The following is a 13531-nucleotide window of genomic DNA, read 5'->3' on the forward strand; positions in this document are numbered from 1 at the left end:
AAAATACCATGTCATAGAAAAGTGAATCACTTCATTACTACTTAGTGTCACGTAAAAGAAGTCACACTTAACTCATGCGAAACAATTTCCTAATGAAAAGGAAACATAAAAAATGTTCTAAGTGTGACTTTTAAGATGCCGGAACATATTTACAGTAACCACAAACAATTATATGAATTTTCTTAAGGTCCTATCTGCAACATAAGGGAGTTAATTCCCTTGAATCTGATCCTCTACCCGTAATGGGACTTTAGAATTGATAAATCACTTGGTTTGTGGATGCGCAATGGAAACACAGTGCAAGACACTCTGGGCATCAGTGAATGAATGAAACAAAAGAGCACATCTCAGTACTGAGTGTGACACTCCTTCAGGACAAGACAGAGCACTAGAGCAGCAGCACTAGCTCAGGGTTTCATTCCGACACCGACCGTCTCTTGTAGGACCTTCCCACAGATCACCTCAGCCTTTCCAAATGGGACTCAGAATGTTAACTGTCGCTCAGGAATCAGAGAGTTCTTCTGGAAGGTAAAAAGATACCTATACAATGCATCATGATCCCTTACAGAAACAGATCACAAAAGTCTGAATACTATTTACCAGCAGCGTATGAGAAAAGTCATGAGATCCAGGAGCGCTATATACCAGCTTGATGCCTCAGTTATCTGAAGCATCAAGGCTGAAGACATCTCAATGGTAATAACCAAATAACTAACAACAGAATAAAGACCAATCACCTTTGTATCTTATCTTAGGAGTCTACAGCAACTCGGGCCTAAATATCTGGCAATGGATATTTAAAATCTTTATTGGTATTTAAGCTCATATAAATTCTAAAACCTAAATGTGTAAGACATGTTAAGAGAACACAGTTAGAATATGTTACATAAATACAGGCAGCAGACACAAATCCATTTCCTTTCTTCTCTGAAACCCAGCTACATGGGATGTGGAAATATTTTTTTATCAACTAGATAATCTGTTTTATCAATAGCTAGTAAGCCATTTTTGTAAATTGTCAGCTGAAAAAACAAAACACTACTTACATCATATTGGAAAAGGAATGACCTCAAGATTTCCAAGCAATGCAGCTATTTTTCACATCTGAACTCCCCTGCTGATCATTAGGAATGGTTTCAAATGTCCCATTCTTGGCCTTCTGCTGTGCCAAATCCTGGACAAGTCCTCAACAAAGTTTGTTGCGAGCTATGGGTTTTATCTGCATGGGGGCGCTCTGTCTCAACTGTCTGCCCTCCCTTCCCCTCAGCACACCATCACTCACAGTAGTGTGAACTCTCTCCTGAATCAAGCTGTGCTTATATTATATAAAGGAAGTGTGAAATCAGAGTTGTCTTGCCTCTATCTCCTGTGGGCTAATAAACTACCTCCAATTCATCGTTCTCCTGTCCTGTGCTTAGAAACAGTGTGGTCCAAACTCTGTGCTCAGTTAAGGTGGGGCAGGCATGAGGCAGAGGTGAATTCAGCCCCAAAGGACTCAGTGCTCAATCAACACACTCAAGGATGCGACAGTCTTTTGCGGTGGTAGATGCAGAATGTGGCAAAATACATGATTGGGGGAGGGGGCAAGAACTGCCTTCTCTGATCTAAAATGGTGCTGTTTTCTGGATCACGCTCTCAACACAACTCCCAGTGATCTAAAATGCAGATGGACAAAAGACAGCTCTTTGATTTTTATCAAACAGCCCGGAATATCAAAAAACTATGGCAGACTAGAAATAAAACACAATTCTGATAGGTTTTAAACCAGATTTAAGTTTTTTTTTTTTTTAATTCAAATTGACCCAAAGCAAAACTTACATTACAAAGGAAGAACAAAATACATTATGATATAACACTAGGAGTTACATGAAAGCTAAATTTGTGGGCGAAGGGCCTCATCCCAATCACATTCTGGGCTACTGAGCAATTCTGCAGGAAAGTTAGAATCTCTGTTTGCATACGGTCCACTCTGGTAATGAAACTATACATTCTTGTCTCTTAGGGTGTGCGTCTGACAAATCACTCTAGACTCCTCAGCCTCCAGATGTGGACTCTGTCTCCTGCCAGAACACTGAATTCTCTAGCGGAAATGCTGTTCCAAGCATGACTGATAATGAATTAAAAAAAAACAAAACAGTCAAGTCCTCCAAACTAACAAGCGTGGATTATTCTGTAGTAAATAGTTTAGAAATATGGGAATTAAATAATCTAAAAAACACTCTTAACTCTGCTGTACATTTATAAACACAAATATTTACACACAAAAAAAATCTTGTTTTTAAAAGATGAGGTTGGCAATTCATTAATGATCATAATCTTTTATGAGTTGGTTTCTTTGGTGTACTCGCCAAATATATTTTTATAAAGGTTTAGGAATAGGTTTAAACAATAAATTTCAAAAGGAACATAGAAGGCTCAGTGACAAATTTGATAATATTCGGAACATTGTGGTGAAGATTAGAAAAAAACCAATCAGTTGATCTTCTGAAAATACTTGTTCTCTCTACTCATGACGTGACCACAGAATGCTTCCCTGCCAATTGAATTCAAATGTGGACCTACATGTTCATCTCTATATTCTACTGCTTACCACCTTCGAGACTGAAGTTTTAGTTATGGTTGAATAGGATATGCGATTGGGATTTTACTAACAAAACCAAAACATTCTCTTTAAGCTTCCAGGTCAATTAAACCTCAAACAATAAATAATGGAATTATCCACTTCTTCATTAAATAGAAATTTCAATTCCAGGAAGAGCTCTCATAATTTTTTTCCAAAGTCGCAGCAGCAATACAGAACAAAGAATTTACCTTAATCTCATCTTTTTCCTTGGAACTCCCTGACTCAAACTCTGTGGCTAACTTAGTTTGGAAACCTCTGGATGGCTGGGAAAAGAAAGTTGTTTTAACCTACCTGAATAAATGAGTACACATGTTTCAGGAAAGAAGCCCTGTGTGAAGGTAATGTTAATATTACTGCTCAGAGTGCAGGGTCCTGGGCGCCCTCCCAGCTCCTCGTCTCCCTGAGCTGGGGGTTTGAAGGGAAAGTAACAGTTCATTTCTGGCCATGCCATGCCCCTGATGCTGTGAGTATGTGTCAGTGCTGACTTGGGCGCTGGTTGAAAGAATGAGAACACAGTTCAGTTCCACAGGGGACTCTCTTTTGGAAGATAACTTTCTGGAGATGGAGACCGCCCATTTCTATCCATCAGGTTCCAGTTAGTTTTGGAATGGTTGTAAAACTGGCCATGCTCTTACCAGCTCCCCACAAAAGTCTATGTAATCCCCCACCCACCATCAGCGATCCCCCAAATCATTGTTTCCAAAGCTGCCCATTCTTGTTCTTCAGAAACCTGTGCAATGCCTACAGCAGATCAGATACTCCCAACACCGAAGCTACTCCGTATCCAAGAGAACAGACTTTGTGCTTGAGAAAATGGTGCTGCTGGCTCTCTAAAAATGTAAATCCAGAGTAGACTCTTAATGCTGCTTATGCTTTCCAGGTGAAAACATTTTATACCGAATGACTTAAAACTAGAAATTCAGACCAGAGAGAAGCCCTTCATCTTGTAAACTTCTGATAACAAATTTATTACTAGCATGTAAATATTTTGAAATTTCCCAAAGCACTAAGAACAATACCGGGATATTTGAAAGGGTTCTTCTGAAACCAATATGATGACAGATCAAGCACAGAGCACATCTCCAAGGGCATCACCATAGATCCCTAATGCTTCTGGAACCTTTTCCATGGTTACACTTTGTCATAACTGTGTTTACACTGCAAACATATGCCCAATCAACCCAGAAAATAAAATGACCGTCCAGAAGAGTTTCACTGTGCATAACCTTAAAATGAATAGGAAATGTTTAATTAGCATAACAGGGATTAACCAGATTTACAACTGTGCACCCATTTGAAACTGTACCCTTTAGAAATCTTTTTTTTTTTTTTTTAACTGGGAAAAAGCAAAAAAAGAAAAGAAAAGACCATAAAACCACCCCAAATTATTGAACCATTAAAGTCAAATGGTTTGACAATATTTTGGGCTATTTGTAGGGAAGACTCTACCATCAGGATATGAAATTTTCTGCTTAAAGTGAATGACAAGGCTTACAATGGAAATTGCAACTGACACACCATGGTTCTGCAACTGAAATTAAAAGTAGCAGTTCCTGTCCTTGCGGGCATGTCGGAGCGGGCCGTGGAATGAGAAACATCAAGTGAAATAATGGATAAAATACACCAGAAAGAGTATTGCACGGAGGCACTGTTTTAAAAACAGAACACACTGGCTTTATAAAGTTATCTTCTTTTTCCATTAATTTTTCTTTTTAAAAGCACGATTCAACTAGAGACAGAAGTTGAGATCCAATGTCTCTGGGTAGTGTACTACAGTTGTTAAAAAAAAAAATAATTTAAAAAACAAGAGCACACCAACAGGAAAGCAGAGGTACTGGATTTATGTCATCTGAAAGCTACATTAATTAGGAAAGAACAGTTTGAAACCGCCAATTTGTACTCATTAAAAATGAAAGAGGTGACAGCATTACTTTAAAAATTTCTTCGGGCATCTTCCAGTAGAAGCCAGGACCCTCCCTGGGTGGAACTGTGCCCCCAAACCTTAACAAGTGCTCTGCTGGTCCATACTGTCGTGTGCGCCCATAAAACCATCAATTTGGAAAGGGTAAATCCCCCACTTCAGCCCTGCATGTGTCATTTTGGAAAAACAAGTTTTGTAAATGCAATATTGTATAGAAAGCTTGGACCTCTTAAACTTGGACCAAGAAACCAAATTAAGACCTTCAAGCATGTGGTGTGTGTGTGTGTTTATATATATATATATAAAAAAAAAAAAAATCCCTCCCCTACCAAGAAAACCAACCAAACAAACAAAAGAAAAACCTAAAAGTGTATACCTGCTTTCTGACTTCACAGCAAATCAGAAATTGCATAGGATATACTTTGTGCAAGGCCAAAAGCCTTTTAAGTATCTGGAATATAACTCCTAATCTTGCTCACAGGTCTGTGTACATCAGATATCGTCAAATTTGTGTTTTAAGTAGTCTTTCATGACCTTGGCAATTGGTAGTTCATCAAGTAGCTTTAGGTTTTGAAGGCCTATACATTGTCGAATTTTAATTCGGCACAGGTCCTGTAAGTTTCTGGGCTGTCCTAAAAAGACAGAAAAAAAGAAGAAACTGTTAACAAAGCTACAAAGTACAAGATTTAAGGCAGGCTTTTCTTTCTGAAAATAAGTGTTTATTTCAGGGGCGCGCCTCTCTGTGGACTTCACATGCAAAGGGTCAGACAGACTCTTACTGAGAGGACACATCCTGGGTACCTTCGTGGGAGGTCTTATTTGATGCTTTTCACAACCATGGGAGGATGGATATTTTCACTTCTGTGTTACAAATATAAGGACTCAAAGTCTTACGGATGGGAGTAAACTGGTCAATGTCAGATGACCAATGAAAGCTTTTTAGCAGACACTAAAACCAGTTCTTTGATTCTAAGGCTGGTATTCTTTCCATTACAAACCAGAACGCCAGTTTTCATCCTGGGATGAAAGGATGAGGGAGTCTGTGTGAACAAATCATCCCTCTGGGCCAAAGTTTCTCCATCTGAAAAGTGAGGTGGGGGGGGGTGTCAAATGAAATGCTGTCTAATGCAGCCCCTCCTTTCAGCTCACCGTCTAGGACACTGGAGCTTAGACATACAGCACGGTGTCCGGGAAGCTTTCCCAAACGAAATGCGCGCACCTGCTCACCATGATTCTGGACACGGCAAACCTTGGCTTGTGGGGATGGGGGCCTGGACTGCGAGGGCAGGAGGCAGGTGGAAAAAGCACCCCATGCTATTCTAAATCTGCGTATCTTCAAACCTCACATCCTGACCATGTGCCAATAACAACTGCTGCTGCTGCTCAAAAGAAAGATTACAAAATCCAATGTCTCTCACTTTGGAATACTGTATTTTACCAAAACGACTTAGATGACCACAAACACAGGCAAGAATTCAAAGCAATAGTGCCTCAGTCATGTTTGGATTCACATAGTTCTGTCTCCATATTAAATAGTAATAATAACAAAAGCTAACATGCTGAATGCTTACTCTGTGTCACGTACTCTTATAAGCTCTGGACATACCCTAACTCGTTTCATCCTTTTACGAGGGAAGTGCTTTGATCATCATTCCCATTTTACAGACTCCTTGCGTCTAAGAGAGATTAAGTAATATGCTAAAAGTCAGGTAGAATGCCATACTTCAGTGGTTCTCACAACTTCTTGGTCTCAAAACCTCTTGGCATTTTAAAACTTTATCAAGGACCCCAAAGAGCTTGTGTTTATGTGGGTTGTATCTATCACTAATTACCACATTAGGAGGTAAAGCAAATTTTAGAAATACTTATTTAAAAAAGATAAAAATAAGCTCATTATATGTTGCCATAAATAACACTGGCATAAAAATAACAATGCTTAAAAAAACAGTAAGAAGAATGACACTTTTTCACATTTTTGCAAAGTTCTTAAAGGGCTTAATAGATGATAGTGGAGTTCTCATACATGATTCTACATTCAATGTGCCGTGCTAAAATCACATCATCTCATGTCTGGAAAAGTCCACTTACACTCATGAAAGAAGGAATAGGTCAGAACATTTTTTCCTGAAAATCGTTCTGACCTCAGATGGGGAAGGGGTCTTGTGGTGCTCCAGGGGTCCTCAGCCCATACCTGGGAAACCGCTGCTATCCTTAGTACTATAACAACTGTCCTTGTTGTAGCAATCACCGTCATTCAAAATTAAGTAATTCTTCATAAATGAAAAAGGCTCCTTAAACTGCTCTGTAAAGCCTGTATGAACATGTGCTTTCCAAGAGTTACTTAACACGTGATCTCTTGACAGAACTGCAGAGGCTACTGCTTTCCTGGAAATGCCTGGAAAACAGGTGCATGGGTATCTACGGATATCTGCCCTGCCATCTATGTGAGGCTGTGATACATACACACTTCCATGGCCCTTGCCAAGATTTGTCTTCTCCATTGTCCAGATCTCTGCTAAAAAAACACTTCATTAGGGGTGACAAAGTCAGGTTCCCCATCAGATACTCTAGAGCTCCCTTCTACCACAGCACTTAATAAGGTTATGATTTTACATTTATTTGGTGACTATCTATTAATGCCCACTTTCTTCTCTCTGTGACCTGTTCCACGAAGGCAAGACCACTTCTGGCTGCCAGTGAAGCCCAGTGCCTGACACAATAATCAATAAATACTAGTTGAATGAATGAATACTTAACAGGCTTATCCATAAGGGACAGACCAGCTAACTCATTGCAAAACCCACCCATGTCAACAGCAAATCATTTTCTAACCTGTTTTGAATTATTTTTCACCACCCTTCATGGGCTACCATTAGGAAGGGAATAAATTATCATTGCCATTTTTCAATAAATGCTTGCAGTATTTGATCTGCAAATGCAAACCAGAATAGCAGTTAGATACGAACCTTCTTTTTTTCAAAATAAAGAATCTGATTTTCCTAATAGATGGCAGGTTCTTTTTAAATGGAGTATTAATGAAAAGAATAAGCTCAATGTATTCAGGCAAAAAAAACAGGTGAGGATAAGGTTGACATGTATGAGTATATATGCGCACTTAAATGAAAACATATCATCCAACAAAGTAGAAAAACTCCATTACTGGAATTTGCTTCGCTAAGGAAAAAAGAAGGGATGGAAACAAAGGATTCTGTAGGGGGAATCCTGTTTTGTGGCAGGCCATGTTTTGTGGCAGACCATGCTCTCCAAAAGTAACCACAACTTTGCCTATGCCTCATGCTTTTTGTACAGACTGAGAACTACCGCCATTATGGGTCCCTTTCCTTGAAACCATGGCAGAAGTGATGATATACGACTGCTGTGGCTAAGTCATAGAAGGGGACATGCTTTCACCTGGCCCTTGGGACATTCACTCTGCGAACACAGCTACCCCCATGCCATGAAGTCCGAGCAGTCTATAAAAAGGAACTGAGGTCACTCACTGCCCAACAGCCCTGGATGAGCTCCCAACTGCCAGCACCGAATTGCCAGCCATTGGAGTGAACCATTTTGAAAGAGGAGAGGAGCCAGTCATGGGACTCCAGAGCAGAGAAGGAAAATAATCCAGCACTACTGTGTTAAGGCACCACAATTTGTAGCATTAGATAACTGAGATCCTGGGACCTGGAGGTAGGGTGTTGCCATAAAAAAAAAAAATCTAAAATATGTGGCTTTATCACTGGGACCAGGTGGTGGGAAAGGGCTCTGAGGTGGCTATTAGGGCCTAAAAGAACATTTTTAAATGTTACTAGAAGCTGGAGGAAAAGAGAGCCTTTTATTAGTGGCAGAAAGTTTGGCAACACTGTCCCCTGCTGTAATGTGGGAAGTAGTAAATACCTTAATGATCTGGTTAAGAAGATTCTGCAGAGAGAATACTGGCTCTCCTCATTGTCTAAAATGCATGAAGGCAAAGATAAACTAGCAACTTTAATCCAAGGAACGCAGCTACAGAAACACTACCATCCTCAGAAGTTACCTCCACATGGGCCTTTCCCAGGGAGACATGTACTTTCTATGTCTAAATATCAGACAGTTTTACTCAATTTGCTACTGACTTTTCTTCTCCTTAGGCACTGTGTTGTGCTGTGGCAATCTTTGCCTATCTTGGGAGAATCTGATTTTTTAAGAAATTTCTTGACCATGTATAATCCCTGTCTGCAGAATGGCCTTTAATGGGAGAGGCTGATCTTAGTGGTTAAAAGCATCAGCTCTGGAACAAGATGGCCCAGGGCTGACTCCTGGCCCCACCACTTCCAGTCTGTGTGATCCTAGGCAAGCTACTTAGCCACCTGTTTCAGGTGCCTCATCCACGAACCAAGGATAGCAACACCTGCATCACAGGCTTTATACCGGCATAAAAAGTAAATTTTGCTAATGTGCATGGCATTGTAAGGGCTATTTAAGTATTCAGTAAGTAAATGTTAAAATAGTAATTTTTAAATACTTGTAAGGATAACGTTTGCTTCTCCTTCCCAGAAAAGAGGGCTCTTTGTGGAAGTTGAGGTCTCCATTGTCCCCTTGTTAAGATAGGAAGGCACCTAGCTCACAGCATGGGAGCAAGTGCTAATCCATTACGGGGAAACGATCCCGGGCAAAATGATGGAAATGACACTCTGGAAATCACTGCACGACTTCAGTCAAGCAGAGATGTAAGAACTTTAACTGTAAACAGCTGTGCGGAGATGAAGGGATGAATGTCATTCTACAACAGAGCCACAAATGTGCAGATCTGAACTCCTCTTGCTGTTACGAAGCGCTGGGTGAAAAGCAGGCTAAATAGTAAGGAGTGGTAAGGACTCCTTGTTGTAATTACTGCTATTTCTAAGACTAAGGAGCTATCTTTTCAGGAATATCATTTTAGGAATGGAAGGTCATGATGGAAAAAGAAGTACTTATTTCGTTGTCAACACATCCCTCTAAAGTACCTACGGAGCACCTACTATGTACTCAAAAATGCACCACCCCAAGGATCAGAGGGGTGAGGAGAGGGGAGGAGGCGGCAGAGGAAAAGAATAAAGGGAAAAATAAAAAAACAAACAAACCTCAACACACACGTGCACAGTGTTTACTAGGTGTTTCAGAAAATTATTCCTACCCTGCTAGATAACTACTGCCTTTTCCAAGGGGTTGTAACTGGGGAGACTGGGGGGGGGGGGGTGGATATCTCACAAAAGAGTATAATTTAAGGAATCATAAACACTTGGGGAGATGCAGAAACACTATAAGGTGTTCACACTAACAAACTACAATGGAATTGCATAACAGTTCAAAGGGCTATTAGTCTTTCCATTTGGTAAAGAAGCCCATCATTAGTAGTAATTGGGCTGGTCTAAAATAGGAAATCAGCTTTTGAAGGGTCTGGTCTAGGATAAATTACAAAAGCAGGGCAGCAGCATAACTCAGAAAATTAAATGTCCTAAGCCACCTCCTTTGGTATCACCATCACCACATTTATGATAGGATAAACTTATTTATTTAGGTAGACAGAGAGGCCAAACATTTTTGTATCACCTAAGTAAAGAAGTTGAAAGAACAAGGTTCCAGTCTTCTCTGGGAGGGAAGGGGAAGAGGCTGGATGTTTCAGAGGAGAGGGTGTAAAGAAACAGAAAGAAAGACTGAGCCTCCTTTGGACTGCTTTGTACAATCTGGCTTGTCCCATTAAGCACCTCCCCACCTCAGGTCAGTATCTGGATGGCCTCCCAATACCTCTTTGTTTTACTTCAGCCTCCCATTTTAAAATCCTACCATAAACACGTTTTATTCCTTTGCTCTTGTCTCTGAATTCCTTGCACACAGGGACTCAGTATGAAATGTGTTCAACAAATCGTACTTTATAGGACGATGGTAGTTTCTAGCTCATCTTAAAATAAAAATCATGGTATTGTAAAATAATCTAACTCTTAGAATCCAAATAATGTACAGTTATCAGGCTTGATGACATTTGTCCATTGGTTACATTTTTTCCCACAGGCTAAATGAGCTTTGACCTGCAGTCTTCATTTGCACTAAACAGAATCTTCCTTCCTAAAAAGTGACAAATCCCTAGAAACCTACATTAAAAACACAGTGCAATATAGGGCGCTCGGGTGGCTCAGTCGGTTAAGTGACTCTTGATTTCAGCTTAGGTCATGATCTTACAGTTCGTGAGTTCACACCCTGCACTGGGCTCTGCGCTGACAGTGTGGATCCTGCTTAGGATTCTCTTTCCCTCCTCCTGCTCGTGCACACATGTGCACAAACTCTCTCTCTCAAAATAAGTATTTTTTAAAAACCCAGAAAGCAGGGGCTCCTGGGTGGCTCAATCGGTTGAGCATCCAACTTCGGCTCAGGTCATGATCTCATGGTTTGTGGGTTCGAGCCCAGCATCGGGCTCTGTGCTGACAGCTAGTTCAGAGCCTAGAGCCTGCTTCGGATTCTGTGTCTCCCTCTCTCTCTGACCCTCCCCTGCTCACGCTGCCTCTCTCTCTCTCATAAATAAATAAGACATTAAAAAAAATTTTTTAAATAAAAATAAAAAATAAAAACCCAGAAAGCAGTAGAAATATCATGAAAAAAAGGTCAGAATAAGGTACTACTTTCTCTATCAAAGAACCTTAAACTTTATTATAAGTTGATTTAGAACTGTGTACTATTTATTTATTTCTAAAAGTGATTTTAGTAATTGGTACTGAAAAGCCTATCAAAACTACAATATAGATGTCTGGCAAATTCCCAATTTCTTATGGGAAAAAAAATCAATAATCAAAAATGACCTTAGGTAAAATGTGTCACACAAATGATTTCTCCAAAGAGTTATACTAGGTAATACTATTTTGATATCACCCTACCAAAAAAAAAAAAGTTAAAGAAATTGATTAATGAAGCATTTGAAAGAAACACAGAAATAAAGGCACCTCATACAGAGGTACTGTTTTATGTGATCATCTGCTTACATGCCTAACATATTAGATTTAGCAGAGAACACCACAGCCTAAATTTCACTTTCTTAAAATTAAAAAAAGTCATGACTTGTATTATTTTTTAAAGTTTGAAACTGTTTTTGAAGCTTAACTTTGCAGCTAAAACATAGTGTTTGACTATTTAAATAAAAACACACTTCAGATTACTGCAGTGTTTATAAAACAGTGTTCTTAAAATTTTAATGTTTATTTATTTTTGAGAGAGAGATTAACAGAGTGTGAGTGGAACGGGGAGCAAAGAGAGAGGGAGACAGAATCTAAAGCAGGCTCCAGGCTCTGAGCCATCAGCACAGAGCTGGGTGCAGGACTCAGACTCACAAACTGTGAGATCATGACCTGAGCCGAAGTCGGACGCTCAACTGACTGAGCCACCCAGGTGTCCCTAAAACAATGTTTTTAAATACCTGTGATGCTCTTCTAGAAAGCAACAAGCTTAAGTAACTGATAAAGTCTCCCCAAAACACTTTACCCAATTCATTTCCCTGCTCATCTCTTTTTCTCAGAAATCTATGTCATTTAATTTCTTAAAATACACAATCTGAAATACTGCCCAGTCCTACCTTTAACACACCACTGAGTGGTTGCTTCAGGCCTATGAACAGCATCTACTAGAAACAGAGATTGCTGCATCAACTCAGAGGACTCCTTAGGATAGTAAGCACCCAAAGAGCATATTCTTGGCCATAAGAAAAACTCTATACTGGAGCTTGCCACAGGAATAAAAGATGCTATGTAATTTTGTTCAGCTGTTTAGCAAACAAAATTAAATGGTTAATTTACTGGACTTCTAGCACCTTGGATCACTGCTCTCTAGAAGTGGGATCTAGAATCCAGGGTACTTACTAGTCCTCCAAATTAATCTGAATAATGAATCTGTACTCTCATACATCTGACACAACCACAATTTTATAGACACACTTCAGCAAACACAGATCTCCAGAGATCCTAAACTGAAAATATGCTGGCATAGGGCAAATTGTAATTTAAAGCATTTCACTTTATCCAGGCTGAAACTGCAAAGAGAAATATATGAGAGATTCACCAAATTCGAAAACACTAGGCTAACAAGGTGTCCTTAAATTTTGTATAGAGAGGTTGCACATCACTAGGTCTCAAAGTTTTTAAGTTTTATGGCCTTTTTGCACTCTTAAAAACTGGAGGGGCACCTGGGTGGCTCAGTCGGTTGACCATCCGACTTCGGTTCAGGTCATGATCTCACAATCTGTGGGTTCGAGCCCCATGTCGGGCTCTGTGCTGACAGCTCAGAGCCTGGAGCCTGCTTCGGATTCTGTGTCTCCCTCTCTCTCTCTGCCCCTCTCCTGCTCGCTCTTTGTCTCTGTCTCTCAAAATAAAGACGTTAAGAAAACAAAACAAAACTAGAGCACCTCAAAGAATTTTTGTTTCTGTGGGTTATACCTATCGGTATTTGCCATACTTAGACATGAAGATTGAGAAATTTAAAACATATTCATCGATTCATTTAAAAATAACAGTAATATTGGAGGGGGGGGCGCACCTGGCTGGCTCAGTCAGTGGAAGTTGTGACTCCTGATCTCGGGATTTTGATTTCAGGCCCCATGTGGAGTGTAGAGAGTACTTAATAAAATCTTTAAAAAAACATAATAAAATAACAGTAATATAAATTCATTATCACCTGAACTAAATTTTTGTGGGGAAAAAAAAGCTACGTTCTAAAATAAAAAAGGTTTCACATGAAGAGTGGTACTGTTTTACATGTTTTTGCAAGTTATCTCTTAAAGTCTGGCTTTACAGAAGACAGCTGGATCCAGAGTTCCGCTCCTGCATTCTGTTGGGATACACTGTCTCGACTGAAGTAACTGAAGAAAACCCAGCCTCACATCATTGGAAAAGGAAGGAATATTTTCATAGCCCTTTGAGATAATCATCATCTTTGATACTTCACCAAAACTCGACAAGTATTATTTTTTTAAAGGTTAGTTGCAATAGGAA

At 39.8% G+C, this 13531-nt stretch overlaps 1 protein-coding gene across 1 annotated transcript in view; it reads right to left on the bottom strand.

Moving 5' to 3' along the window:
- Positions 1–1753: 1753 nt before the first annotated feature.
- The window catches only part of ASB7 (ankyrin repeat and SOCS box containing 7), a 52940-nt gene continuing 41162 nt past the window's right edge, over positions 1754–13531 (bottom strand). The window contains exon 6 of the mRNA XM_039235070.1: positions 1754–5176. Within this exon, the coding sequence (XP_039091001.1) occupies positions 5037–5176 (140 nt within the window). The 3' untranslated portion in view covers positions 1754–5036. The remainder of the gene's footprint in view (positions 5177–13531) is intronic.

This window comes from Hyaena hyaena, unplaced genomic scaffold (genome assembly GCF_003009895.1).
Source record: "Hyaena hyaena isolate Hyena2069 unplaced genomic scaffold, ASM300989v1 scaffold_95, whole genome shotgun sequence".
NCBI classification, from domain to species: Eukaryota; Metazoa; Chordata; class Mammalia; order Carnivora; family Hyaenidae; genus Hyaena; species Hyaena hyaena.